General features: G+C 45.0%; 2 protein-coding genes across 8 annotated transcripts in view; one reads left to right on the forward strand and one right to left on the reverse strand.

The window, feature by feature from the left end:
• Positions 1-6,459, forward strand: part of ARHGAP44 (Rho GTPase activating protein 44) — a 195,358-nt gene extending 188,899 nt beyond the window's left edge. For 3 of the 5 annotated variants that reach the window (XM_004603890.3, XM_055143123.1, XM_055143126.1), the window contains 2 exons: positions 599-976; positions 5,017-6,459. In XM_004603890.3, coding sequence (XP_004603947.3) covers positions 599-976; positions 5,017-5,156 — 518 coding nt within the window. In that variant the 3' untranslated portion in view covers positions 5,157-6,459. The other 2 variants (XM_055143124.1, XM_055143125.1) reach the window with 2 other exon arrangements.
• Positions 6,460-7,700: 1,241 nt separating this feature from the next.
• The window catches only part of ELAC2 (elaC ribonuclease Z 2), a 29,610-nt gene continuing 10,524 nt past the window's right edge, over positions 7,701-26,786 (reverse strand). For all 3 annotated transcript variants that reach the window (XM_055143120.1, XM_055143121.1, XM_055143122.1), the window contains 16 exons: positions 23,956-24,014; positions 23,794-23,866; positions 23,090-23,202; positions 19,571-19,666; positions 17,211-17,349; positions 17,044-17,129; positions 15,055-15,173; positions 13,864-13,960; positions 11,724-11,862; positions 11,240-11,278; positions 11,014-11,123; positions 10,316-10,415; positions 10,096-10,216; positions 9,356-9,434; positions 8,666-8,810; positions 7,701-7,963 (listed from right to left, as the gene is read on the reverse strand). In XM_055143120.1, coding sequence (XP_054999095.1) covers positions 7,727-7,963; positions 8,666-8,810; positions 9,356-9,434; positions 10,096-10,216; positions 10,316-10,415; positions 11,014-11,123; positions 11,240-11,278; positions 11,724-11,862; positions 13,864-13,960; positions 15,055-15,173; positions 17,044-17,129; positions 17,211-17,349; positions 19,571-19,666; positions 23,090-23,202; positions 23,794-23,866; positions 23,956-24,014 — 1,752 coding nt within the window. In that variant the 3' untranslated portion in view covers positions 7,701-7,726. The remainder of the gene's footprint in view (positions 7,964-8,665; positions 8,811-9,355; positions 9,435-10,095; positions 10,217-10,315; positions 10,416-11,013; positions 11,124-11,239; positions 11,279-11,723; positions 11,863-13,863; positions 13,961-15,054; positions 15,174-17,043; positions 17,130-17,210; positions 17,350-19,570; positions 19,667-23,089; positions 23,203-23,793; positions 23,867-23,955; positions 24,015-26,786) is intronic.

A 26,786-nucleotide genomic window follows, 5' to 3' on the forward strand; every position in this document is an offset into this window, starting at 1 on the left:
TATTTGTCCTTCCTTAGATCCTGTGCTATGACTCGCTTTCCTCAAAGTATAGCCCACTGGACCCCAGAAAATTAGTTTGTAGATGGGAAACTATCTCCTTTTGGTTGCCTGGGGAGTTTGTGTATACATGTTTAGGTCATGTCAGAAATCCAAAGGAGAAATTAGTTAACATGGGAAGATGTAAAAAATTGCAGTTGTAGGTTATTTATTTGGACTGGAGCTATAGCACAGAGGATAGGGCATTTTCCTTACATGCAGCTGACCCAGGTTTGATTCCTCCATCCCTCTCGGAGAGCTGGTAAGCTACCGAGAGTATCCTACCCGCACAGCAGAGCCTGGCAATCTACCCATGGCATATTTGATATGCCAAAAACAGTAACAGCAAGTCACAATGGAGACGTTACTGGTGCCTGCTCGAGCAAATCAATGAACAACAGGATGACAGTGCTACAGTGCAGATTATTTATTTTTACTGTGGCTCTCAATGTGGCAAGAGATGGGGGTGTGATGGGGATAAGGGTTGTGAAGGGTGTGCTAACATACATCACACACTGGCTTTATTTAACAACCTGTGTTTTGTTGCTGTTTTCTTTTGCAGTTTCCAAGAAGCTGGCACCAATTCCACCCAAGGTCCCCTATGGCCAAGCAGGGGCTATGGCTGACCAGTCCAGCAGCCAGCCTTCCCCACTCAGCCTGTCCCCAACCCCGCCCAGCACCCCTTCGCCCTATGGACTGAGCTACCCTCAGGGGTACTCCTTGGCACCAGGCCCACTCTCCCCTGCTGCGACTCCTTCCCTGGCTTCTCCTTCAGGTCTCACAAGCACTTTAACCAAATCGCGACCCACCCCTAAGCCCCGACAGAGACCCACTCTGCCGCCGCCTCAGCCTCCCACGGGAAACCTCTCCGCCTCTAGCCCACAGTCCGCAGAGCACCCCGTGCTAGATGGCATGTCCCCTGTGGAAAGCATGTCTACAGGTAACCAAACCACTGCTCTCGCCCACCTTTCCATGCACCTCATCAAGTGCCATGTGAAAGGAATGTCCGTGGTGTTGCCCGTTACCTTGTTCTGTTGGCCATGGAGTGGCTTGTCTCTTAGAGGGGCCTGGAAGGCCCAAGGGCAAGCAGTCCTGACATCCAGGCTGTCCTGTAGCGCAGCAGTCTTCAACTTTTCTACACATGTGATGGGAATGAGTCCTACATACTGGCCCATAAACCAGTGGTTTTCGACCTTTCTGCCTACAGACTGGCAACAGTTTGTGACCCTCACACACTGTGGTTGACGAATACTACTGTAGAGAGGCTTCTTATTCTCTCAATAGAGAGTTCTGCTTACTTTGGAGGGGAGGCCTGGGGGAGCTGAATGTCCCAAGTCCTTTGGAAAGGCAGAGCAGCTGGCCTCACCATTCAGGTGAGGTATTCGAGGCTTTGTTGACTAGAATCCAGCATCTGAAAATATACAGCCCTTTCCTTGCAAAGACGACCTAAGAACCAAAGACACCTTTCCCCATTAAATAAAACTCTTTAGGAAAACACATCTTTAATATATTTAGGGAGGGTTAGTGTCAGAAAAGATACATGCCCCGCTGGTTTTTAGGAGTCCCCACATTCATTTAGCAAAACCATTTCATGATTGGAAAAAGAGGACACTTGCAGAACATTTCCCATTCTGATACATGATATTAGAAACCTGGGAAGTTGGTAGCGGCTCCTTGAGGTCATCATGGCACTTCATTGTTCAGGAGGGCAGTGTTGGGCTCCCATGCATAGAGCCCACCTACGCGTTCCCCAGGCAGCAGCGGCCATGCTGCACGGCCCAGTGCAGACCCAGGAGAGGCTGAGGTAGCTGGGCTCAGAACACATGCACACACGCCACACATACAAACTATGGACACAAAGAGCAGTGTACTCCTAGGCTGGAAGGGCACCAGGATTTCCCAGGAGGCACTGTAATTGTAGTCCCAGAATCTTCTTTGAGAGTGACAGTTTTCCCCTTGATTAGAAAGAGGACTGAATGCGTCCAGTTGAGGGTTTGTAACAGGTTGTAAGATTTAAATATTTATAAGAAGCAGCCCCCAGTTTTCTATTTTAGGATGAAAAATGTGGAAGGTATATCTGCTGGGTTCTACCCAGGGACTTACAAAACACTCAGGCTCTTTGAGGAATGAACGAGCACTTCCCTGGCAGGGCCCAGGGTGGAAGCAGGCCTGCTGCCCCGGGCGCCCCCTCACTACCAAGGCTGGCTCCCATCAGCCCAAGAGGCTGCTCCTCCCAAGACTCCAGGCCACACGATTCCCAGCTGTCCTGGGATGGGACAGAGAGTGCTAGCAACACTGGGCACAGTTGAAGTGGAGGCTGCCACTTGGGAGAAATCACCGGTAATAGAATAAGAACTGGGAAGCCAAAGTGGGCAGCAGTGAGGCCGGGCCCATCAGGCCCTGGGAAGGGATCTCCTTCCCATTGTGCAGGTTCAGAATTCCCAGGATTCCCATTGGAGTAATACACTCCACCTCACACACGTTTCATTTTATGTCTTTGGCAGCAAGTTGTCGTTCTGTCCAGTGTGTCCAGGAGGTCTCTGAGCCAGCATGAAACTGTACTGGCCTGCTTTGGCCCACCTGACTGTGATACTTGGCATGATTTTGTTACATTCTTACTTCATCGTGTTTCTTCCTTTCTCCAAATCCTATCGTTGTGTTCTTGCAGCTGTGTGACATGAGTGGCGCAGTGTTGGATACGTGTGAGGGGGATTTCAGGGTAAGCAGCCCCAGCCTCACTCCGTGACTCCCCCCTAGCCAGCCGGCAACAGCTTTCAGCTCCACTCTGCATGTGGCACAGACCAACTGCACGCAGCTGCGCTCTCACCTCTCTGGCCTCGGCGGGAAGGTCTGATCCGGGAGCTCAGCTGGCTTCCTGGGTCTCAGGCTGGGTTGGTCTTTGCTTAGAGGCTTTGTTTCATTAGGATCAGGGCAGGTGCTGGCAGACAAGCTGAGCTCTTCTCTTTCACTAGAACCACCTGTTCTCCGCTCTGCCTTTCCGTTCATTTTGACTTAGAATCGAGGGAAACAGGCCCGTTTCAGACCCTGGTCCCCGCCCACCCACCCTGTTGTTTGGCCTGCGGTGCCGGGAGTCACTCCTGGGCCTGAAAGTGGAAGGCAGGCGCGCTGCCACTGCCAATTCAGCAGCTCCCACCCTGAACTGAGTCAGGATTGGTTGCTGAGGACTTGTGCCCAGAACCCTGGGAGCTTTCATCTTGGCATCTTTGTTTAGCAAGTGCCTGATGCCACTGTGGTCTGAGTCACTGTCTCCCTCCGCGCTGTGAGACATGAAGCCTCCTGTGCCTTCCTCTGGGTGAGACAACTGGCACATCAGAACTCAGAACTAGGATTCCTTGTGAGCTTGTTCTGTCCCAGTGTGGACGGGAGACAGATCTGTCCAACTCAGCATATTTCAGGAGTATTTATACCCGGTGTGTAGTTTCTTCCTCATCCTCTGGCCTTTGCCTCAGCCTGAGTAAAAGCCCTTGTTTGGCCCTCCAGAACCCCTGAAAAGCTAAGTCTCTGGGACTGTAGAGACCAGTCCCAGTCATGATACGTAGGTACTGTCATCCACAAAAGCTTTCAGAACTGTCACCAAGAGTCCCTCAAGCCCAGTGTTAGCGCGTGTGGGCTCTCCTAAACGCTACCCCTGGCTGCCTGAGTCTCCTTGCCCCTCACGACTCTTTAACTTGAACAGCTTACCTCAAGCCGATTGTGGGCTGGAATTCTTGAGAAGCTCTCCACATTGTCTTGTTGAAACCATCATCACCCATTCTTAATCCCATCTGACTGCTAAGGTAAGAAACTAGTTCAGATCAGATTCCCTGTATGGCAAAAATGGGATTTTTGAATCTGCATTAGCACAGCTGCACCTTAGGGTGGAGGCTGCAAGGCAAGTGGGTTCCAGTGGGAAGGGAGGGGTTAGGGCCCAGGAACCTCAGACCTGGAAGGGGTGTGGCCAATGGCACTGAGCCACTTCAGAGCTCCCAATCCCATTCATCTCTGCCAAGTTCAGCAATAAGATGAGGAAAGATGAGATAATTTTGAGGATCATCAGGGGCGGGCAGAGAAGGTCCGTTTCCCCAAGCGTCAATGTTTGTCTTTTAGGGTGGCGTCCAGATGTGTGTCACTTGTTATAGTATTCCTTAGGCTGAATGTTTTATAAAACACTCCCCAGTGAAATCCCTGACCTCCGAATGCAGCTGGGCCCAGGTTGACAGCCAGACTACATGGAAGATGAGCAAGTTCCATAGCAGAAACTTGTGGTCTAGCTAGTGGTCTAGTTCCTGGCTCCACTGTGGTCTAGTTAGCCCCCTGCAGAGGGGATGGAAAGCTCAGGCTGACTTGTATCTGCCTAGGAAATGGTGGCAGCTGACCTCCACCACTGTGGCCTTTTGTATAGCTTGCTTTAAATACTTGCCTACTGAACACATATACTTCCTGAACACAGAGCTATTACCCCAAGATGCTTTCTTCAAGAGTTTTTCACAAAGAATGACCTTTGGAGTCCCTAATAAAATTGTACCTTAAAAACAGCTTCCCTGATGCTATAGATGAGGGTTTCTGCAGCTGGGAAGTCCCCCAAACCTGTCTCCACCAACCATATAAACTATACCTGCAATTTCACTCAGAGAATGGAGCACTGTCTCTGGATCATGCCCATCATTCATGGACTAGGTAGAATAGGAGGTGGAATAAGGGGCATGGCTGGGCAGAAGCTACAGTGGTCCTCTCTGAACTGTTTCAGCAGAATCCAGATTCTTTGGTTTACAGGCATGTGAGGTAGAAGCAAAGGGGTTCCTGGCCTTGATCCTAATCCTGCCTTGCAAAAAAAAAAAAAAGACTAAAAACGGTCTTTAAATGATTTCGCTCGTCAGTACCCAATCCTTCACCGCTTCCTAAAGCTGTTGCCTGACATCAAGGTCCTCTTAGCTGGAGGTCCGTTCTCAGCCACATTTCTCTCTCTCTGACAACTTGCAGACCTTGTCCACTTTGATATCCCCTCCATCCACGTAGAGCTTGGGTCAACACTCCGCCTGAGTCCTCTGGAGCACGTGCAGCGACACTCAGTGACGGAGAAGAGAGATTCAGAGGAAGAGTCTGAGAGCACTGCCCTCTGACGTGGCGGCCTGCCCCAAGGTGTATATACAGACTCGGCCAGGAGCACCCCTGGGCTTGCCAAGTGTTCTTCGTCGGCTCCTTGCTGTGACTACCAACACTAGGCTGGAGTTTGTGCAGAAAATTGCCCTCCCCAGCCTGAGTGCCATATGTAGGTGGTGCAGATGGTTTGTTCCTGTTGGGTGGTAACTTTGGCCATTTGTTTGATCTTTGCCTTTTGACTTTGTGCCTATTTTGTCTTACTTTCTGTCTCCATGCCAAACAATACCTTTTTTTCCGCCCAAGGGTATACCTGTCTGCAACTGCTTGAGAGTAGTTTTCTGTTAGCCCTGAGGACTGCTACCTGTGCTCTTGACAGCCAAGACCCAGTGCCACAATGCCAACTTATTTGCTCCAGAGCAACAAAGGCTAGCAGATGACCTTCTCGTTTACATAACACTAGTTCTAGAATTTTGAAGACTGACTTGCTTGACAGGCAGGGCTCAGATGGTAAAAAACCACCCCTAATCCCTGGGCTTTGAATTAAATGGATTAGAACAGTATTTCATTTACTGACAATTTTATTTTCCACAATGTGTGACTGAAAGCTCCCATTTTCTTGTTTTATATTCCTAAACTTAAAAAACAAATTACCATTAAGGTTGCCGAGAGGGCCTAAACTTCTCCACATGCCCCCAAAACGTGAAGCGGCTGATACCCCCCAACCCCAGGCTCCCAGTGCACCCAACGTATTTGGCCCACAGGGTCCCATGACCCACCCTTTCTCTTGGAGGTCACAATGTATAGCAATAATTCTGTTTCCCAAAGCATGGAGAGCAAAGTGGCACTGGCCTTCAGAGACAACAGGCAGTGGTGTGCCTTGGCCCCTCCTCATGAAACCCCATCCATTCTCACGGAAGAGCCAGGGTGGTCCTGGGGGAGCTGAGTTACAGTGCAGCAGGTTTGCGTCATGCATGCAAAGTCAAACTTTACAGTTTTATCCTTTTAAAATAGATATATCTATACACGATATATTTGTATATATGAAATCTCTATATTTGTTTAATTTGAGCCATTAAATCTAAATCAGTGTACAGGTATACAATGAAACAATCAAATGCTTAGTTATTTTTCCCAACACAATGTAAAATAATCTTCCTCTTCAGACAGAATTTGCAAACTTTCAATGTCCATGGCTTTGCTTACTTCCTGGCAAGGATGTTCAGTACCCAATTTGTAAGAGCCCAGGGGTTGAAAGTTTCCTTTAAATACATGTACAAATAGTTGTCTAAAGCAATGTTATTAAAATAGATTTATTATCCCTGAGCACGGTCTTGTTTCAGTAATAAAGCGGCATGGTGATCACTCTTGGGGTGCTTCAGGAGGAACCCGAGATCCTGGCTGGGGAAGGCCAAACCCTCATCTGTCTCCCTGTCACCCTAATTTTTAAGTTCTTTCCATATTTTCCTGGGTAGGACAAATACATAAATGCTGAATTTACCCCTGAAAGGACTGGAGCACAGCAGGTAGGGCATTTGCCTTGCACACAGCCAACCTGCGTTCAATTCCTTTGTCCCTCTTGGAGAGCCCGGCAAGCTACCGAGGGTATCCTGCCCACATGGCAGAGCCTGGCAAGCTACCCATGGTGTATTCGATATGCCAAAAACAGTAACAACAAGTTTCACAATGGAGACGTTACTGGTGGCCGCTCAAGCAAATCGATGAACAATGGGATGACAGTGCTACAGTGCTACCCCTGAAAATTCTTAGTTTCCAACACTGTATGTCAATAGTGTTGGTGATGGGACCAGTCCAACGCTGTATTTTTCAATACCTACAAAGGCATTGGGTGATTCTGATTCTCACTGTGAGCAACAAAGAGCAGATCTACCTGTTGCCTCCATTTCCACCAACAATGGGAAGACATGTGTTTCCCTGAGCCACCAGATAAGCCAGTCAACTCTCCACTGCTTTAGGTCTGTGTAGCTTGATTTCTGTCAAAAAACAAGATTGAAGAATGGTGGCTGCTTCGGGGCAGGCTGTAGGGGTGCTTGCTGTGGTTAGAGCTGGGCTCCGGTGCATTCTGGGCATCTGATACTGATGCTAAACAGCAGCTCCTGCTTATAAGTGGCATGAGGATGAGGCAAATCACTCGGGTTCCAAATAGAATCTGTATTGCTATTTCTTTGGAAACACGAATTCCTGAGTCTTGATACTTATTAGACTCCCTACCTACACCTGATGCTTGCTGTGACTCGGCTAGTCTCTGGTGCAGAGGAAATGATCTGGCTGAAATGGGAGTGCTCTAGTCTCCCGTCCCATTTCTTTCAAAATCAACTCGCACTAAATAACAGGTTTCCTTTCTTTCACGTGGCAGCCTCTTGTTCCCTGACTTCACCAACCACCGATGAAATGAGGTATCTAACAGGCCAGTCCTTACTCTGGACCCCAAGCCAGGGTTCAGTTTCACACCATACTTGGGAGTGCCTTCCTGTTGGATGATGCCCTCTATTCCCACCAGGCAGACAGCAAACAGTGCTCATGGGTGAAGTAGGACCACACAGCTGTGGAGTTCACGGTCATTCCTGACCCTTTATTTCACTCGGCTCTTCTTGCCCTCGGGGCTGGGAGGCCCTGTTGTGTGGACCCGTTTCTGCTGGGGCTTGCTGGTCTTGGCACCGCCTGCCCGCTCCTGGGAGAGGAGCGCTGCCCGCACCAGCCGCAGCTCCCGCTTTTCCCTGCGCTCCTCCATCTCCTCAATGTCACCAGCAAACAAGGCCTTCAGGGGGACTGTTAACTTGGGGACCGTTGGGAAATCTCCAAAGCAGACCTAAGAATGGAAAGACAAAGGACAATGCACACCTCAGGGGTGGGGGGAGGTGAGCTGGAGTGAAGAAATTGTGGTCATACAGCAGCACCAAAGCCCTTTCTCATAAACCAATAACAGGAAAGGTGGGGGGTGGGGTTCACATGATGAGGGCACGTCTGGCGTGAGTGAAATCCTGGGTTTGATCCCTGACACCATGGAGTTTCCCTGAGCACTACCACAATTTAAAAAAAAAAAAAAAAGGCCAGGAGATCGTAAAGCCTTAAGTATGCACCTACTACCTGGAGGTAAGGCTGGCCTGGGTAACCCCCAGCATTGTAGGGGCAGCAGCAAAGCATTCTCAGGCCCTTGCTCTCAACTGCAGGCCCAGCTGCTGAGAACTGCCAATAAAGGGCCTAGGCCTCCTGAAGCCTTTTTGGGAGTATTCATGCCTCCACCCAAGAGGAAAAAGGAGGGCATGAATTCCCCCTAACTGGGAAAAGCGGCAAATTGAACAGGCCTCAGAAAAGTCTGTTCCGGAGAGGGAAAGGACCAGGCAACCAAGCTTCCCAGAAGGCCTGTGGAAGGTTGGTCTAGTGGAGTCTGGTGTGATCACAAAGAGGTGAAGGCTATATATCTGCCTAGGAGGGTCCCAAGCATGCAATGTGTCCATGGGATGTTACCTCTACCCAGTCTATTTCTACAGAGCTCTGGTGCCATACAAACCTTCATGTGATCAAAGGCAATTCCAACTTTCTCATTGAAGTCAGGACTAAACAGAGGAATCTTAGCATAGCGTTGGCTGAAGTGGTTCAGCATGATGAACTCCGCATTCATCCGCATCCCCACACCAATTGCTTGGGAGGTAGTGCTGCAAATAAAGAACAAGCTAAGGCTTCAACATAATTATAGGGCAGAACCATAAAGCACAGCCTATAAATACTTCAGCCTAGAATCAATGGGTTCTCAGGAAAGACTAACAGATTTCCTTATTCAGCACCTTTGGCCAACACAAATCCTACCAAATGTCAGACTCTTCACACACTTTCCCAAAGTTCAATGTTTGTATTGGTCAAACTTCCCATCACTAAGGGCACTAAGAAACACTAAGGGACCTCTTACTTGAGGCAACACTCTTGTTCAATAAAGCCCCATGTGTCGTTACTGTATTCCACCCCCTTTATTCTTAGCTTTCCCAATCCTTTGGAAAATGTTCCTCCTCCTAGAACTTGCTTAGAAAATTGTGCAGAAATACAGGTAGAGGGGCTGCAGCAATAGCACAGCAGGTAGGGCATTTGCCTTGCATGCGGTAGACCCGGGTTCAATTCCCAGCATCCCATGGCCCCATGGAGGGATAGGCAGTCTCTCCCAGTAGGGGAGAAAGAGTGGATGGCAAGAGCTCAGCAGTCCTATTACCTGTGTGTCTTTTCCACAGCCTCTTCTTCCAGGCCATCTTCCAAAGTGGCCTCATGTATCAGGAGGGTGGCATCTTTCCCTATAAACACAGGAATGGGGTAGGACCCTTTATCTGAGCTAAATACTTATCGCCCTGCCTGTTTATCTGCCTGTTAGTGAAACAAGAGGCTGCCACTGTGAGCAGAAATCAGCCGACTACAGATTGCCGCTGTGAGCAGTCAGCTGAGTAAAGGCTGCCACTGTGAGCAGTCAACTGACTAGAGGCCCACTGTAAGCAGGGTCAGCTGACTAGAGGCTGCCACTGTGAGCACTCAGCTGACTAGAAGCTGTCCACCTGTGAGGCCCACTGTGAACACAGTCAGCTGACTAGAGGCCCATTATGAGCACTCAGCTGACTAGAGGCTGCCACTGTGAGCACTCAGCTGACTAGAAGCTGTCCACCTGTGAGGCCCACTGTGAACACAGCTGACTAGAGGCCCACTATGAGCACTCAGCTGACTAGCGGCTGCCCAACTGTGAGCAGAGTCAGCTGACTAGAGGCTGCCACTGTGAGCACTCAGCTGACTAGAGGCTGCCACTATGAGCATTCAGTTGACTAGAGGCTGCCACTGTGTCCACTCATCTGACTAGAAGCTGTCCACCTGTGAGCTGACTTGACCCACCACTTTCCTTTCCAAACTCACTCTCATTCCCTCCAGCTCCATAAAGCCCAGAGCATCCATGTTGATCCCTCTACTCACCCATCTGGACCAGCGCTTCACAGGGCATAGTGTCCCCTGAGTAGACCACTTTCCAGCCAGACTTGTGGACCAGGGCACAGCCAAATGCATGTTTGCAGTGCCGGACTAGGCAGGTCTGAAACTAAAGGAGTGGCGAAGGTTCTAGAGATGCCCTCTTATCTCACACTTCCCCCCCTCAATCCCTCCACCCCAACAGACAGACTGTGGATACCCTCCTTACCTCTTCTAAGTCACATGTTTCCAACAACAAAGCAATCAATTTTTCAACTGTCGGATTGGAGACCTCAGCTCCATTTTGAAGGCATTTGGCAGGAATCATACTGTAAAAAGAGATAATGTTAAAAATAAACTTGAATCAAAATGTAAGTGTCTGGCTGGAGAGTGGTAAAATAAATACAGCAAAGAATACAATTATTCACACTTATGGAGATAAAGAAATCCTTGAGTGTAATTAAAAAGCTACAAACCCAAATCTCCAAACCACTGTTAGAAACCTGACAAGTAAACAAATGCTGCCGCTGTGGCACCTGTCGATGGACCTTCCCACACAGACCACAGAAGGACGCCAGACAAGATGGGATTCCTCTAGGAGGAAGAAGGGGCCGACTCCTGCCATTTGTCTGCCTGGTGTGCAAAACCTACGCAGTCACTATTCAAGCAGTAGGCCCTGAAACTATTTCATAGAGAAATATTGGCAAAAACCTAGAAATTGGAAAAGACAAAGGCTGAGAAAAACACATCAAAGAATATTGAAGTGGGAACAACCAGTCTCTGTTCAAGTCAAAGTATTTCTCCTCTCCTTCCATCTGGGACAAATCAAGGGTAAGGCTGCTGGGGAGTATCAATAACTTCCCAGAAGCAACACTGTGATGCAAAGGTAGAGGACAACAGCTTTCCTATCGGGTCACAGGTGCTCACCTCATATGATGCAGAATCTGTTGGCACTGATTGTGGTATTGCTGGAGCCAGGGCTTCAGCTGGGTTGGGGCAACCACTAGCAGAGGGTGAAATGGCTTTCCCATAGAAGCCTGAAAGGAAATCAGACCGGCAAACCGAAGTCGGAAATCTTCCAAATTATTTAAAGAGAAAATATGGTTTTTTATTGTGTAATTCACTGAAGCTCAAAATCAAGTGCTACACTCACCAAAGCTCGTTCTCTCTGCAGCAAGATATTTACCAAACCCTGGGAAGAAAAAAGAACGGATTACTTCCAAACTCACCTTTGTTCCCATATCAGGTTCTTGAATATTTTAACAGTAGCTCCAAGTGCTCCACTGCTGCCATCTTTAAGAATGTCAACAGAGCAGACATATGGGGACCTGTGACCCCATGACATTGCAAGAAAAGTGAGAGCGATTCATTTCTCTAGAACTAGCTTCCTCTAGGAGCCCAAGTCTAACCATAACCTAATTGATGTTTTCTCTCAGCACACCTGAGATGGCAAGATAAAACAAGACGAATGAAGGCAAACTCCTACTTTTGCCTGCTATCCAAGCAAACAAATGTTTTGAGCTAAGCATGAAAGGCCATGACCCATCACAAGTTTGGAAACAGGAGAAATGGAAAGTAAGATACTGCAGAGTGGCAGTTCCTTCCAGAATGGTGCCCTGTGGTCCCCTGGCACTCACTGTGTGGTGATCTGCATGTAGATGGGACACAAACACTGCACTGAGTGTGCTCAGGATCCTGTCCACTTCATCCCCAAAGTGACGGCACAGCTGCCCAAAGGTCCCTTCGCCACAGTCCAAGAGCAAAGACTTGTCAGAGCTATATAGAGAAAAGCAGAGTCACCATCAAGAAAGACTTCTAAAGGGTCCCATCTGTGTTTCAGAGAAGCACAGAGCTGTTGTAATTTTCCTTCCAGAACTTGCCATGCTTTTTGAGAACTTTATATAAATGTGAAGGCAATTTTAGTGTTTGTCCTCACATAAAAGAATTCATGATCTCTGAAGCCCTTCAAATGTTAAGTTACATAGCACTATACAAATACCTCACATCAAAAAAAGAAAGCTTACAATGAATTAAAGGGCAAAAGTAGGTGCCAGAGTAAGAGTAGTGGGTAGAGCACCTGACTTGCATGTGGTGGGCCTGGGTTCAACTTCTGGAACCCCATGTAGCCCCCTGAACCCACCAGGAGTGATCCCTGAGTGCAGAGCCAGGAGTAAGCCCTGAGCACAGCTGGGTATAGCTCCAAAACAAAAATAAACCCAAAAACATTTCACCAATAATGGCAATGGTTGGTATTTTAGTCGGCTATGGTATATCAGCAAATCAAAGCTGGGCACTGTATACAAGACCTAACTGTCATACATTTAGTTTTTGGGTCATACCTGGAAGTGCATAGGGCTTACTTTTGGCATGTGCTCGGGAACCAATCCTGGTGGTGTCCACAGTGGACCAAATGCAGTGTCACGGATCAAAGCCAGCTGAATGCATGCAGGGAAAGTGCTTCACCCCTGTGCTATATCTCCACCTCCACCATCAGTTTTTGTCTGCTTCTGAGCAGATCTGGTCATGAGTCATGTCCTCATAGCCAACAGTATCAGATGGGCTGTAAGGGCTCCTCCAAGGGAGTGAGTTCATGTGTCCCCCCTGTTTTCAAGGCTTCGGATCCACTCAATCTCTAGAATGGGAGAGTTGCAAGCTTCAGCTCCAAAAGCTCTTAGCTGCTGACAGGTGGCCCTCTCTGCAACTGTTCTCACATCAGAGTCTGGCCTCCTTTAGGTCTCTCCTTTCTCTGGGAAATGCCAGGAGGTTGGGGTTACTTGACTCCTCAGACACCTGATACATTAGTTCTGAGGAGGGGAGCAGGAAGAGCTGGCATAGGGAAGACAAACTAGCGACAACACCTTTAAATGAACTGCAGCAGGCTCAAACCACCACTATCAGGGCCTTGGGGGAAAAGCTCTTAAGCATTTTACTCCTGTGAGACGTGAGCCCATGTGAAGAACCACCACACTGGCACTGGATTCTCCTGGTCTTAAGAAACACACACCATGTGTCATACAATGCACAATTAGCTTTCAGTTAAAGACTGAATACACATGAAATACATATAGGCTAGATGTGTACTAGTTATAAAGCTTGTTATTACCCTCTTGGTTTCTGCACGTGGGCAAAATAACCTAACAATATAGCGTGGAACAGATCCCCATCAAGGAAGGACGTGTTGGTTATCAGAGTACATTTTATAACTGCTGTGGAATCATCCCCCACTGGTGTCTAAGATGACAAAGTAGAATTTAAAAATGAACCTATTTTCCTCAGATACTTGTGTAGTGAAATGCCTTTGATTAATCTCTTGGTAGATGAATAACAGCATGCAAACCCCAGTGACTTGACTTAAAGACCATCAAAGAAGCTGAACATAGAGCAAAGCATGAAACATGGAGGGTGTTTCACACTCGCAGAAACTACAGAGATAAATTTTAACAGTATGATACCAGTTGCCATTTGGATCTGCCTGCTGTAGGAGCTAGAGTTATCAGTTTACTAATAAGTAAAACGGGTACCTAGTACTTGCTAAGATTAATCAGACAGAGATGAGTTCTTCTGTAAGAAGCATAACAAGAGACAAACTTCAGTGACTCCCAGCACTTGAAGCTTGGACTTGAGGCCACATTACTACTTAGCACTCCTCTTCAGATCCTCTAACCAAGGTAAGACACTGATGAAGTTTTTACTGTTTATTTTTTTAATTAGCCTGGCAGGCAAATCAAGATTTTAGTTTTAAAAATCTAGTCTTTTTTTCTTGGAAAGCAATGATACCTTATGTTGACAAGTGTGGAGCTGACATTTCGAATCTTCATCGGGATGGCAGACCCTGTTCCAAGGAAGATGATTTCTGGATACTGCATTTTTTTCTCTATGAAAAAACACAGGTACATGCATTTATTTTGGAGGTCAGACACAAACCAGCATTTAACCGTAAGATGAGCTTATGTTTATCTTGCCCGAAAGTACTAGTAGACCGATCAGGTAACTATCTTTACCATAGGGGCCCTCCATCAGCGAGAAGAGGCAGTTTTTTTGAGAGTAAAGGGAAATCTGGAAGAGGAGAGCAAATGAAAAATAGCCTCTTCTTCAAGAAAGTAACAAACATAACTTCTCTGTACTGTGAATTGGCATTTATCAAAAGGACTGACATCTGTGGTGCATAAAGCACTTTCTAGGTTAAAAAAAAAAAAAAAGGCCCCAATCTATAAGGCGGGAACAGGCTGAGAGCAGCTTCCCACAGACAGACAGGAAGAAGCAAGCCAGGATTCAAATCCACTAGGACTGGATTCTGAACCAGATGTCCCTTCCATGGTCTCACCCAGCCTAACAAGCCCGATAGTCACATTTGCAAGATTTTTAATTGCTTTAAGATAAAACCAAAAAATTATGCACCAACCCAGGGAAGTAAGTTTTCTCAAAATATAGATGGAAGTCCATGAGGAAAGGTAGTGAAGATTTCCACTTGCCTGGCATAGGCTGATCTCCACAAAGAGGCCAAGTTTGGGAAAACTAGCTAGATTAAATCTCCAATCCTACTGTCTGACAGTCTTCTTATTAGTATCCGTAGAAAACAGAATGAGACAACCAACTACTGGGGCAAGGCATATGAAGTACCACTAACTAATCTACCTGATAGGACAATGAAAGCCCAGCAAATGGAATAAACAGTCAGACTCTTCCATGGACATTCCTGGCGAAACCAGATCCAGACCCTATGCTGACCAAGACCTTTCCACACATTTTCCAGAAGTTCCCAAAGTGAGCCTTTTAAATACTAAGAATCATTCACTCATTTAACTGGTCTGGGAGGGGGACGAGCATTGGTGTTTGTTTTTTTTTAAACAGAAAACAAAGCACTAGATTAAATAAGGAAAGCTGGTTAGACTGTGCCATGCAAACCTTCCACTTGGTGCTATGCCAAAAGGAGGCCATGGCCAGAGGAGTTCTCCAGCTTTCCCTTACCTCCTGGGCTGGGGTCATGCTGTACAGTCTTCCTGATTTCCTGCACACTCTCCTGAAAATTGGGGAGCTCAAGGGCCTCAGCTACAAACTCATCAGGATTGCAAGTGATAATGGCATCTCTGTAGAGAGAAAAGCATCCAAAGTCACGAAAGTGGGTGTACTACATCACCAGTATGGATATCCAGCAACACGGCAGAGAGTCATCAGCAGAAAATCCTTTAGAATCATGAGGAAAGACTAAGCAACCAAGACCTAAAGCAGTTCTGCTATCTTATAAAACTCTTCTCAGGTAAGTAAAGACCTCAAGAACTCTGAATAGCTTTAACATATGAGAGCATTTCTTTTTGTTTGTTTTGTTTGGGAGCCTTATCTAATGGTGCTCAGGGGTTATTCCTAGTCCTGCACTCAGGAATTACTCTTGACAGGCTTGGGGAACTATATGGGGTGTCAGAAATCGAAACTGCATCTGCTGCATACAAAGTAAATGTCCTGCCTGCTTTACTATAGTCCGGTCCCTCACATGAGATTATTTCTGCTTAGTGTCTAACAAACCTGGTAGAGTTGACATCTGGGGTCCTCTGCAGCATCCCTGACATCTATATCCGCTAGCATTCTTCCCTCAAGGAGAACAGGAAATTGAGGAAGGCAAAACCTCTCAACTGAAACTCAAGTGCATCCCTGGAAACCCCGTGGAAATAGATGCAGGGCATTGGTGCTCGGGGCAGAGCAGTAGCAGCGCAATGCTGCTGGCCCTGCCACAGTTAAGCAGCCATCTCTGGATCAGCGACGCTTCTACCTGAGGAGCTGAGCACGGGAGGCCTAGGCCTGACTCTCAAGGATGAAATTTGGCTAGGCCAGTCACCGTGTTTCAGTTATGCAGATGCTGACAAAGGGATCACAAGCTTTACAGTCCCAAGATATCATCTCTGCACCCAAGTCATACAACAAACAAAGAGCTCCCTCAGTAGTACAAAAAAAATCTAAAACAATCTGGAACACATTTTATGCAAAGAGACAATGAAGTGAACAGGAAAATGTCAGATAATTCAAGAATCAGACCTTAATAAAGTGTGTGGGACACACTTCCTATCATTAGAATATACCCTAATTTTAGAAAGGATTTTAAGTGTACCAAGTTTTTCAGAAGTTTCAGACGGATTCAATAATCCCATGTTTAACAATTATTCCTAAGGGAAGAGTTTAAAATAGATTTATATATTAGATGTTTATTATTTCACTAAGACAATTAAAAAACTGAAAGCGTCAAATAGAAATCTCAAAGACCAATAAAAATCTTGCTGCTGAAAATCATATACAATGAAGAGCAAAGACTTGTTTCAAACCACAAAGCTACACATACATTTAAAATACACACGTATGGGATGGGAGAGGTAGTACAGCTGGCAGGGCATTTTTCCCTTACACAATACTGACCTGGGTTAGATGCCCAGCACCCTATAGATTCCCAAAACACCACCAGGAGTGATCTCTAAGCACAGAGCCAGGAGTAAATCTGGAGTATCCCTCAAGTGTAGCCCCAAATAAAAAAAAAAATAAAAAACAGCAAAATCAAAAACAACACACATAGCACACCCCTATTAACTCAGAGCTTAAAGACACAAGTTAACACTCTACTATCTCAAGGTTAACGGGATGATGGGACTCCTCCATCCACCTATTCTCTATAAATAATAAGCAAATGTCACTGTTTAGTATCAGGGAACATTTTCAGCAAAGGATAATAATTATACTCAATTTTGCTACCTCAACCCAGCCAATGATCAGTTTGATTTAACTTATTCTTTTACTTTGTTTGTGAAATTTTGTGAAATTTAACTTATTCTTTTACTTTGTTTGTGAAATTCTTAGCTACAATGGCAGAGCTAAGAAGCTGTGACAGAGACCACATGGCCCACAAACCTGGCTCTTTCCAAAACCAGTTCGCTAACCCACTTGAAGTCATTCCATCAGCTACAGAACTGTACACACCTTTGCCACTCCCTCCGAGGGCGAAGCTGATACTTGAGGAGGCATTCACCTCGAACTGTGGGCACACTGAAGGTAGTACCAGCTTCCTGGGAGAGAGAAAACGCACACCAAGTTTGGGAAAAACACACACCAGGGGCCAGGCCACTAAGCCCACTCTATGAGCCTACCTTACAGCAGAAACTTGTGAGTGGTGGGAAGATGTCAGGGTGGATGAGGTTGAGCTGTGTTTGAATCTTGTGGCTGCGGAGGTTGTGAACCGATGCACAATTCTCATTCAGAATCAGGTGCTGGGTGTCAGGCCCAAACCTAAGATGAAACAGACTGCACACTCAGCTGTCCAACTGTAGCACTGGAGACTCAGGCAATAGCGTTCCAAGAAAATAAGTGATTTGTCCCCTGAGCACAGTGAGGTATGGTGTACTAGCCACCTTCACCACCACTCCCCAAAAGAAGTGATTTGTCTAAAAAGGCTAATTCTATTATCTCTAAATTCAAATACCTCTGGATATGTAGTAAAGATAATAAACATTAAAAAGCCTACAACCAGGAATTTAGAAACAAAATGGCTTTCAGGGCAGAAGGAATAAGGTATACTTTTCAATACCACAGAAGAGGAAGTAATAATGTATGTTAAGACTGAAGTCCTCGCTCTCCGCCCACATAAGATCCAGAGCTGCCGCGCACGAAACGGACCCTCTGCTCCTAAACACTATGATCCGAGAGGTCTTCTAACCCATTTTGGCACCCAGAGCAGCTTCTTACAGAAATGCATCTAGACTGTGAACTGAGCTAAAATATCAGAAATCCAAAACTGCGCGGCCATGACAGCAGCCTTGCGAGCTCATAGTCTTCATTCTCAGCAATGAAAAGAAATTATTAAATGATGGCTTTTCAGCAGGCCTGAATTTGGGGGAAAATTCCAAACAATAATAGTGAGTTTTCTATTGAAATATTGAATGTATTCAAAGTATAGAGAGAATAAAGTGAAGATCATTAGCTACTTAGGTGGGAGGGGGGTATATTGGGGTTCTTGGTGGTGGAATATGTGCACTGGTGAAGAATGGGGGTTTAATCATTATATGACTGAGACTTAAACCTGAAAGCTTTGTAATTTTTTCACGGTGATTCAATAAAATAAAAATTAAAAAAAAATTTACTTAATAATAATAATAATAAAAAAAACTGAAGTCCTAAAGGAACACAAGAAAACCGAGAGTTAAAGAGCAAGAAACTACCAGGGTTAATGATGAAAGCCAAGAAGGGAGAGGTCTGAAAATAATGGGAGTGGAGGCTGAGATGCCAAGAGAATTTGCATGGGTGCTATACAAGTTAAGTTAACTCAGGTAACTCCTGTACCCAATAATGGCCAAGAAGAAAAAGTGATCTCTCCTTCACTTACTAATTTTGGGTAGATCAAAGGCCTCAGAGGGTTGTTGAAAAGATCACTGTATCACTGTCATCCTGCCGCTCATCAATTCGCTTGAGCGGGCACCAGTAACGTCTCCACTGTGAGACCTGTTGTTACTGTTTTTGGCATATTGAATATGCCACAGGTAGCTTGCTAGACTCTGCTGTGCGGGTGGGACACTCTCGGTAGTTTGCTGGGCTCTCCGAGAGAGACGGAGGAATTGAACCCAGGTTGGCCACGTGCAAGGCAAATGCCATACCCACTCCAGCTGAAAGAATCAGATAATAGAATTTTCCTTCAAGCCAGTACACTAAGCTTAACCAGAGCCAGGATACAGTGCAGAGTTTAAAATGACAGAGACGGGCTGGAGGGAAAGTTCAGTGGGCTCAGCACATGATTTGCATGTGGGAGGACTGGGCTGTCCCCGGCACCACATCATCCCGTGAGTGAACCCTGAGCACAGAGCCAGGAGTAGCCTCTAAACAACAGTGGATGTGACCTCCCTCAGAAAAAGAAATCAACAAAAGCCAAAAACAAAATGGCAGAGACATAAAAAGTACTGAGACAAGAAAAGATTAAAGAAAATATATAGGCCAACATACTACCAATGTTCAGTAAATGCAGTTCAGTAAATTAAGCTGTAATTTTATATTCACAAGTTTATTCTCTAGGATTTATGCATGAAGCCATCAACAGAAAGGAAAGTCAGGCTAGAGAGATGGTACAGGAGGTAAAGTGCTTGCCTTGCACGTGGCTGACCCAGGTTCAATTCCTTCACCATGCATGCTGCCTCAGACCCGGCCAGGGTCACCCTTGAACGCAGGCACCCATCCCCAAAAAACAAATAGAACCTCAGTGTAAAGAGGACGAAAATGATAAAAAAAAAAAAAAAAAAAAAAAACTCAGCCCCAGGCCATAGACATGCTTAACTGCCAGCCAGGGGTGGTGTCTCTTCCCGAGTCTTCCAGATGGAAGTTCCCATCTGCCTTTCTTATGGAAAGGCAGCAGAGATCCCAGAGAAAATCCAGGCAAATAAGACTGTTGCGCTTAAATAGAAAAAAGTTGTCATACCCAGTAGAGTTGCCCGTTCTTCCCATACATGCTACTGGACACCCTTACCTCTCCATCCACTGCTGGTATCTGCCATCCGCAAGCACACTCTCTGGGGCCATGTGAGCCACCAGGGCCACAGTGGTCTCAGCTTTCCCTTGGTACCTGGGTAGATGAAAGAGTGGAGCTTTGCTGTGCAAAATGGTACGAATTCAACACAGACAAAGACTATACAGCTAGGACAGTGGCACTTCTCTCTCAGTGGGAGAGAGAAGTGCCACTTGGGACTGCAGTCTGCCAAGAGGAAAGACTAAGCATTCCTGCCAGGCCAGTCTCTCCTGGGCTATTTCAAGTGGTGCCACAGCAAGACAGAACCTGAGTACTGAGATGGGAATCCCATTCTGCAAGATCTCTTGCCTGAGTCTCTCAGGCTGCTGGAGATGGAGGCTCTTTTATCCCTTCTTTTCACAGGTGTCTGATCTGTTCCCCTCCTGCTCCCACTCTCCCTCATCTGTGTTTGTTTGTTTTGGGGGTCACACCCAGGAGTGCTCAGGGCTTACAACTAGTTCTACATTCAGGGATTATTTCTGGTGGGCTCAGGGAACCTGGAGTGCTAGGGATCAAACCCAGGTTGGCCATGTGCAAGACAAGCTTGCTTGCTTTCTTTTTTTTGCTTTTTGGGTCACACCCAGCTATGCACAGGGCTCCTGGCTCATGCACTCCTGGCAATGCTTGGGGGACCATATGGGATGCTGGGAATCGAACCCAGGTCAGCCGCATGCAAGGCAAACGTCCTACTCACTGTGCTCCAGCCCCAAGGCAAGCATTCTAACCACTGTAGTTATCTCTCCCCAGCCCCTCTTCTATATCTTTTACATGTATTTCTTCTTATAAATCTGACTCCGCCTTTATTTCTGCCTTCCAGAAGATCTAATGCACAAGTTATAAATCAATTTCAATTCTACCACTTAGAGAAGCAATTACTAAAATAGTTCATTTCATTCTAGTGTCCTTCAAAAAAATAGTAACTGTTTCTCTGCCTCTGTCCCTGCCATCCTTACACTTACAAGACACACAGACACACACACACAGACACACACACACACACACACACACACAGATCATGGCTCTTTAAACCTGAAAGCAACATATCAATGTACATGGCTCTTGGCTTACATCCAATTAACAGTGACTTGAAGTAGTTTTACTTCAGGTTTCTTGGCCAAACTCTGCCAATGGCCAGAATAAAACATAAGGCTTGTCCATCCAAATTCACCCAGGGAGAATTAAATGAAACCCAAGAACTTCTAACAATAACTTAAAAGTTATAGCTAGTTGCTTGTAAGAATTTATTTGACACTCAAATAGCTCAACAAGAGTCAGAGAGATAGAACAGTGGGTAGGGCAATTGCCTTGAATACAAACAACCAGAATCCAATTACTGGAACCCCATATAATCTCTCAAACACCTCCAAGAGTAATTCCTGAGAGCAGAGTCAGGAGTAAACCCTGAAAATTGATGGGTGTGGCCCAACAGAAGGGAAAAAAAAGCTCAACAAAAAAATCCAACGATTCCATCCACAAATGGGAAGAGATGAAGACACAATCCCAAAAGATATACAAATAGCCAATAGGCACATAAAAAAGTGCTCAATGGGGCTGGAGAGATAGCACAGCGGGTAGGGCGTTTGCCTTGCACGCGGCCGACCCGGGTTCAAATCCCAGCATCCCATATAGTCCCTTGAGCACGGCCAGGGGTAATTCCTGAGTGCAGAGCCAGGAGTAACCCCTGTGCATCGCCAGGTGTGACCCAAAAAGAAAAAAAAAAAGTGCTCAACGTCACATATGATTAGGAAGTGCAAATCAAAATAACACTATGAGTATGGCATGGCAAAGTCTAGAAACAGCCATCGCAGGGTTTCTGCCCACCACAGGACTTGTGAGAAGGAACCCCCTCACTTACTGCTGGCAGGAATGTTGTTCTATCTCTTATGGAAAGCAAAATAGAGATCTTTCAAACAATAGAATAAAAGTCACATCAAACCAGTGATACCACTTCCTGGCATTTATTTTCCAAACACAAAAATATTAAATTAAAAGGACATATGCACAACTATGTTTATCAAATGGAAATAACCTAAATGTCCAACTATGGATGAACAGATAAAGTTGTGGCATATAGACACACAGAATACTACATACTTCTAAGAAAGGACAAAATCATGCAATCTACCATGAAGAACATCATGCTGAGTGAAGGCAGTCAGATGGCAAGAGACAAATATAGAATGGTCTCTCACATGTAGGAGTTATAAATGCAGAGAAAGGAGCAACAAAAGGCAAAAGGCCATAAAACTGCAGTAAATCCACAGAACTGAGTTTGGGGTGTGGGAGTGCGGGGAGGGAAAGTATTTGGGACCTTGGAGGGAAGTAGGTGCTCCGGTGCTGGGGTGTAATGAGTATGCATGAGAACATCATTAACAGTACTATGAATCACAGTACCTTAAGAAAGACCTTTTAAAAGGAATTGTTTTTCTGTTTTTGTTCTTTTTGGAGTCACCCCAGCAATACGCAGGGTTTACTTCTGGCTCTGAGTTCAGGGACTATTCCTGGTGGTGCTCAGGGGACCATATGGAGTACTAGGAATCAAACCTGGGCTAGCCACTTGCAAGGCAAACAACCAGTATGCTGTATTCCTCCGGCCCAAAACAGAAATTTATTGTATCTAATGTAACAGTTAAAAAATGCAAAATATTAAAATTAGAAATAGAAAAATAATGAAAACATATAGGAAGTTGCGAAGAATAAACCATTAAGAATGGGAAAAATTAAAACACAGATGTTTGAGTGAAAGATCCCACTCAAGATTAAACTTGAATTATGAAACAGGTCAACTTATTTGGAGGACAAAAGAGGTTTTCTAGCAAAAGATGACTGAGGTCATCAGAACATTAAATCACAAATGTTTCTAGCTGAAATTCTGCCTCTCAACACTGACCCTTGACCAATACCATCTCAAAGGCTTCAAATCTGAGGCTGGAGTGATAGCACAGTAGGTTGGGCGCTTGCCTTGCACACAGATAACCAGACTTCGATCCCTAGTGCCACATTGGTCCCAAGTCTGCCAGGGGTGATCCCTGAGTACAGAGGCACGAGTAAGGCCTGAACATTGCCATATGTGGCCCCCAAACAGTCAGACAAACAGAAAACCACCCTATGTTAGTGTCAATATAAGTGAGGAAAATTCATTTTAGCAAAAATAATCCGAATAATGATACAGGGTACTAGTTAGAATGCAAGAAATTTCTAGAATTTATCCCAACTTAGAACTCTAATTGGCAACTGACTGTGCAAACTGCAGTGGTCTCAGTCTTCTAATTTCACCTTCAAGGTTACAGTCACCAGAGAATCTCATAACTACAAGAGTGACCCTTAGGCCAGAGACAGGCCTCAGGATTTCAGAATCAGACTGTGGGCAGCACTCTACCTGGGGTCGTCAGCAGTCGGGATATGACCGCATCAGTGCTGGACTGGGGTTCATCAGCCTATGTAGTCTCTCCCTTTTCCCCCACACAGAGTCCGCATTACCTCTTAAATGCGGCATTCTCACAGATGGGCTGAATGTATCCTTCATCTGGACATTCTACCACAACAAAAGCAACACCCGGATCCGGAGGAGTACAGATCTCTTCAGGCAGAATCTGTAAGGCCAATTGGGTCGTGATGTACTTCCTAGATCAGGGACACCGCTCAAAAGCATGTCCAGGGGCCTTTCAGTGGACTGCTAACATTATGACCATTACTGGCAAGCACAAACCAATTACGGGTTCTACCTACGGCCTTCCTCTTAGGCCAGCAACTGGCTCACAGAGACTATTTCAAACGTCTATGGCCATCAAGTCAGGCTCTGCCAGAGGCTAAACCTGTGGCCACAGGTACTTAAATCACTCAAGAAAATAGCTCAGTAATGATCATGACGGCATTCCTTTCAACATCTATCCAGTCTCCAAAGTCCATCTTTATGCTTCTGCTGTTGGACATCAGCCTGAATTCAAGTACATGGAAAAATACCCATCCTTACAAGGACCACCAGATCCAAAACCAGCCAGCATTGACATGCAGAACAAGTCTACATAAAAGACCGCATTTAAGCAACTAGACCAGTGGTGAAATCCAAGCTGTTTGACTTCCCTCAAAAGTGGCTTCTATAGAACCTAAGCCAAAAAAGCAATTCTGTTCAATATTCTAGACCCTAAATGCAACTGCTGAAATATGAAAATAGAAAAACTCACCTCTCTTCCTTCATAAGTGACACTCTTCCCATCTTTGACAGCAGAAATGATGGGGGCAATGGCTGCTGTCCCACTACAAAGAAGAGGCAAGTCCTCTGTGAGATGAGGAAGTCTCTGCACTAGGGTTACCTATGAATCCCTAATATTTGTATCCCCACTCACACTGGGAGGCCCAGCTCCTTTGCTCTGAGTACCAAAAAGCTTCCTTTCTTCACATGAAGCTGCAACAAAAAGAACTTAAATGTAACTTCAGTGACTAAAGAAGCAATTCAGTTTCAATAAATTTCCTTAGAATTTAAACATTCTGATTTTTTTCTTACAATTGATAAGATGCAGGTAAAATTTACTACATTCGGTAAAATATACTATATTCTGAAAAAGAAACAGTTTTAAAATGCAGTCATGTTTTCCCATACTAAGTCACCCTATGTTTAATAAAATGCCGTCTATTTCTGTATCAAATAAAAAGTATTTTTCAAGTATCCATGAAGAGAAACACTGCTATCAATCATCCTGCCCTTTTCAAGTATTAGCAACAGCACCTCAGAAATGATTATACAAATCACTGTATAACATAGTATTGCAATGACATGGATAAGAAAATAAAAGGATAAAATTTTTCCTCGTTTTTCCACATATTTGGCAATATCAAAATAGTACAGTGGGTATAGGGAACTTTCCTTGCATGGGGCAGACCTGGGTTTGATTCTGGCATCCCATAAGGTCTCCTGAGCCTCACCAGGAGGGATCACTGAGTACAGAGACAGAAATAATCCCCAAGCACTGCCTGAAATGGCCCCAAAATAAACAAGGAGCAGCAAGAGAACTGTTGGATAAATTAAAGAGGAATAATATAGTAACCATCGAACCCTGAGATCAAGAAGGCAGTTCAAATGAATCAGCAGTCAAAAAAAAAAAAAAATCACAGCCAAGGAAGCCCAGAGCCATACTGCAGCAGGCAGGGCATTTGCCTTGCACATGGCCAACCCTGGTTCAATCCCTGGCATCCCCTGTGGTCCCCTGAGCACCACCAGGAGTAATTCCTGAGTGCAAAGCCAGGAGTCACCCCTCCCTGTGCATCGCCCGGTTGATCCAAAAAGCAAAAAAAAAAAAAAAAAAAAAATCTAAGAAGGAAATTACACATAAAGGAACTTCTTTAAGATTCACAGTAGATTCATCAAGTGAGACCTCGCAGGCCTTAAGAAAATGGTAGGATCTATTTAAAAATAAATTCAATTAAATAATTTTAATTGAATTTATTTTTAAATTCAATTTAAAATAAATTCAATTAAAATTATTTTATTTTTTAATTGATAGAGAGATCACAGTATGATTAATTATTGGTAGAGAGATCACAGTATGATCTCTCTCATATGTGGGATATAAACCTCACCAAGAATAATCATCCAACCAAACATTCAGGTTTGAAGGAATGATACAGAGCTTACTGACAAACAACAGATCAGTAACTAAAGTCAAATCTGGAAACAACCCAAGTGCTCAAGAACAGATGAATGGATAAAGAAACTATAATACATAAATAAAATACTACTTGTCTTAAAAAAAAAGAAACCATGCAATTTGCTCTAACTGGATGGATGTGGAGACTACCATGCTGAGTGAAGCTAGTCAGATTAGGGGGGTAGACACAGTATGATCTCTCTCATATGTGGGATATAAAGAAACATAATGCTGGTATAATGCCCAAAGGCAACAAAAACTGAGAACTGTTTTTTTTTGTTGTTGTTATTGTTTTTAAATCATCATGAATTAGTGATCAAGTTATTTATGATTTAGTTTCAGGCATGAGATATTCCACCACCAATCCCTTCACCAGTTTCCACCCACCCCCCTCCACCAACTTCCCAGTTTCCTTCCCACACCCTAGCCTGCCTCTAGAAACAGCAGACACTTCCCCTCCCACCACTGTCTTAGTGTCCCTTTCCCTGACTTATCCACCCCCCCAACACACAAACACACGCACACCCATTCCAGTGGTAAGCTTCCTACTGAAGAATAGTTCTCCTACTCTTCATTTCTATTCCCTTTGTGGTTCTGTTATTCCCTACAAAGTTTCTTTATATCCTAAATATGAGATAGATCACTGTGTTTGTCCCTCTGATACTCTCCAGATCCATCCACTGAGAACTGGTGTTATAGGAAGCTTAACACAGGGAACGGTTTGGGGAGGGGGAATTATAAGATGAGGGTCATCAAATGAATGGTTGGGGAAAGTGGATACTCTGGGGGAGGGTGCGATGAGGGACTGTATTATAAAGGAAACCTTATCATTAAACTAAATCGGTAAACTAAATGTGGTTCACTAAATCGGTAAACCACAGTGTCTAAAATAAAAACGCTTACTGTTTACTGTAAAATGTTTATTTAAAAAAATAAAAACCCATAAAAAGTACAATGTATGGTCTTAGCACAGATTAGAAAAAAATATTTATTGCAGATATTATAAAATAATTATAATGCAAATTCCTATTAAAAACAGGCCATTACTAATGGTATACTTGCTAAGTGGGTGACACTAATGCAGCCACAAGATATTCTCCCTTTCCCATAAAACTCTCCCAGAATTTTAGTAATGGGGGGATCTTTCAGGCATACCTCCGGACTATACAAGGAACCATAGTCAAGCAGTGTAGAACCCCAACAAAGTGGACAAATACTGTAATCCCCGAATACTCTACTGGTAACAACCCCCTATATAATCTCTCTGAAAAGGAGTCCAGAGTGGAAATTATTGGGATGTTTAATGAGCTCAAAGAAACATTGGAACAGACATCCAATAGAACACAAAAAGACATGAGAGCAGAAATGAGAAAACTACAAACAGAAATGACAGATCTGAAAACAGGTGAATTAAAAACGTCACAGGAAGGCCTCATTGGCAGAGTGACAGCTGCTGAAGACAGAATCAGAGAACTCCAGACAAGGTACAGAAAACTTTAAGCCAATAGCAGAAGATGGGGAGAAAGTCACAA

Source organism: Sorex araneus, chromosome 6 (assembly GCF_027595985.1).
Source record: "Sorex araneus isolate mSorAra2 chromosome 6, mSorAra2.pri, whole genome shotgun sequence".
Classification (NCBI taxonomy): Eukaryota; Metazoa; Chordata; class Mammalia; order Eulipotyphla; family Soricidae; genus Sorex; species Sorex araneus.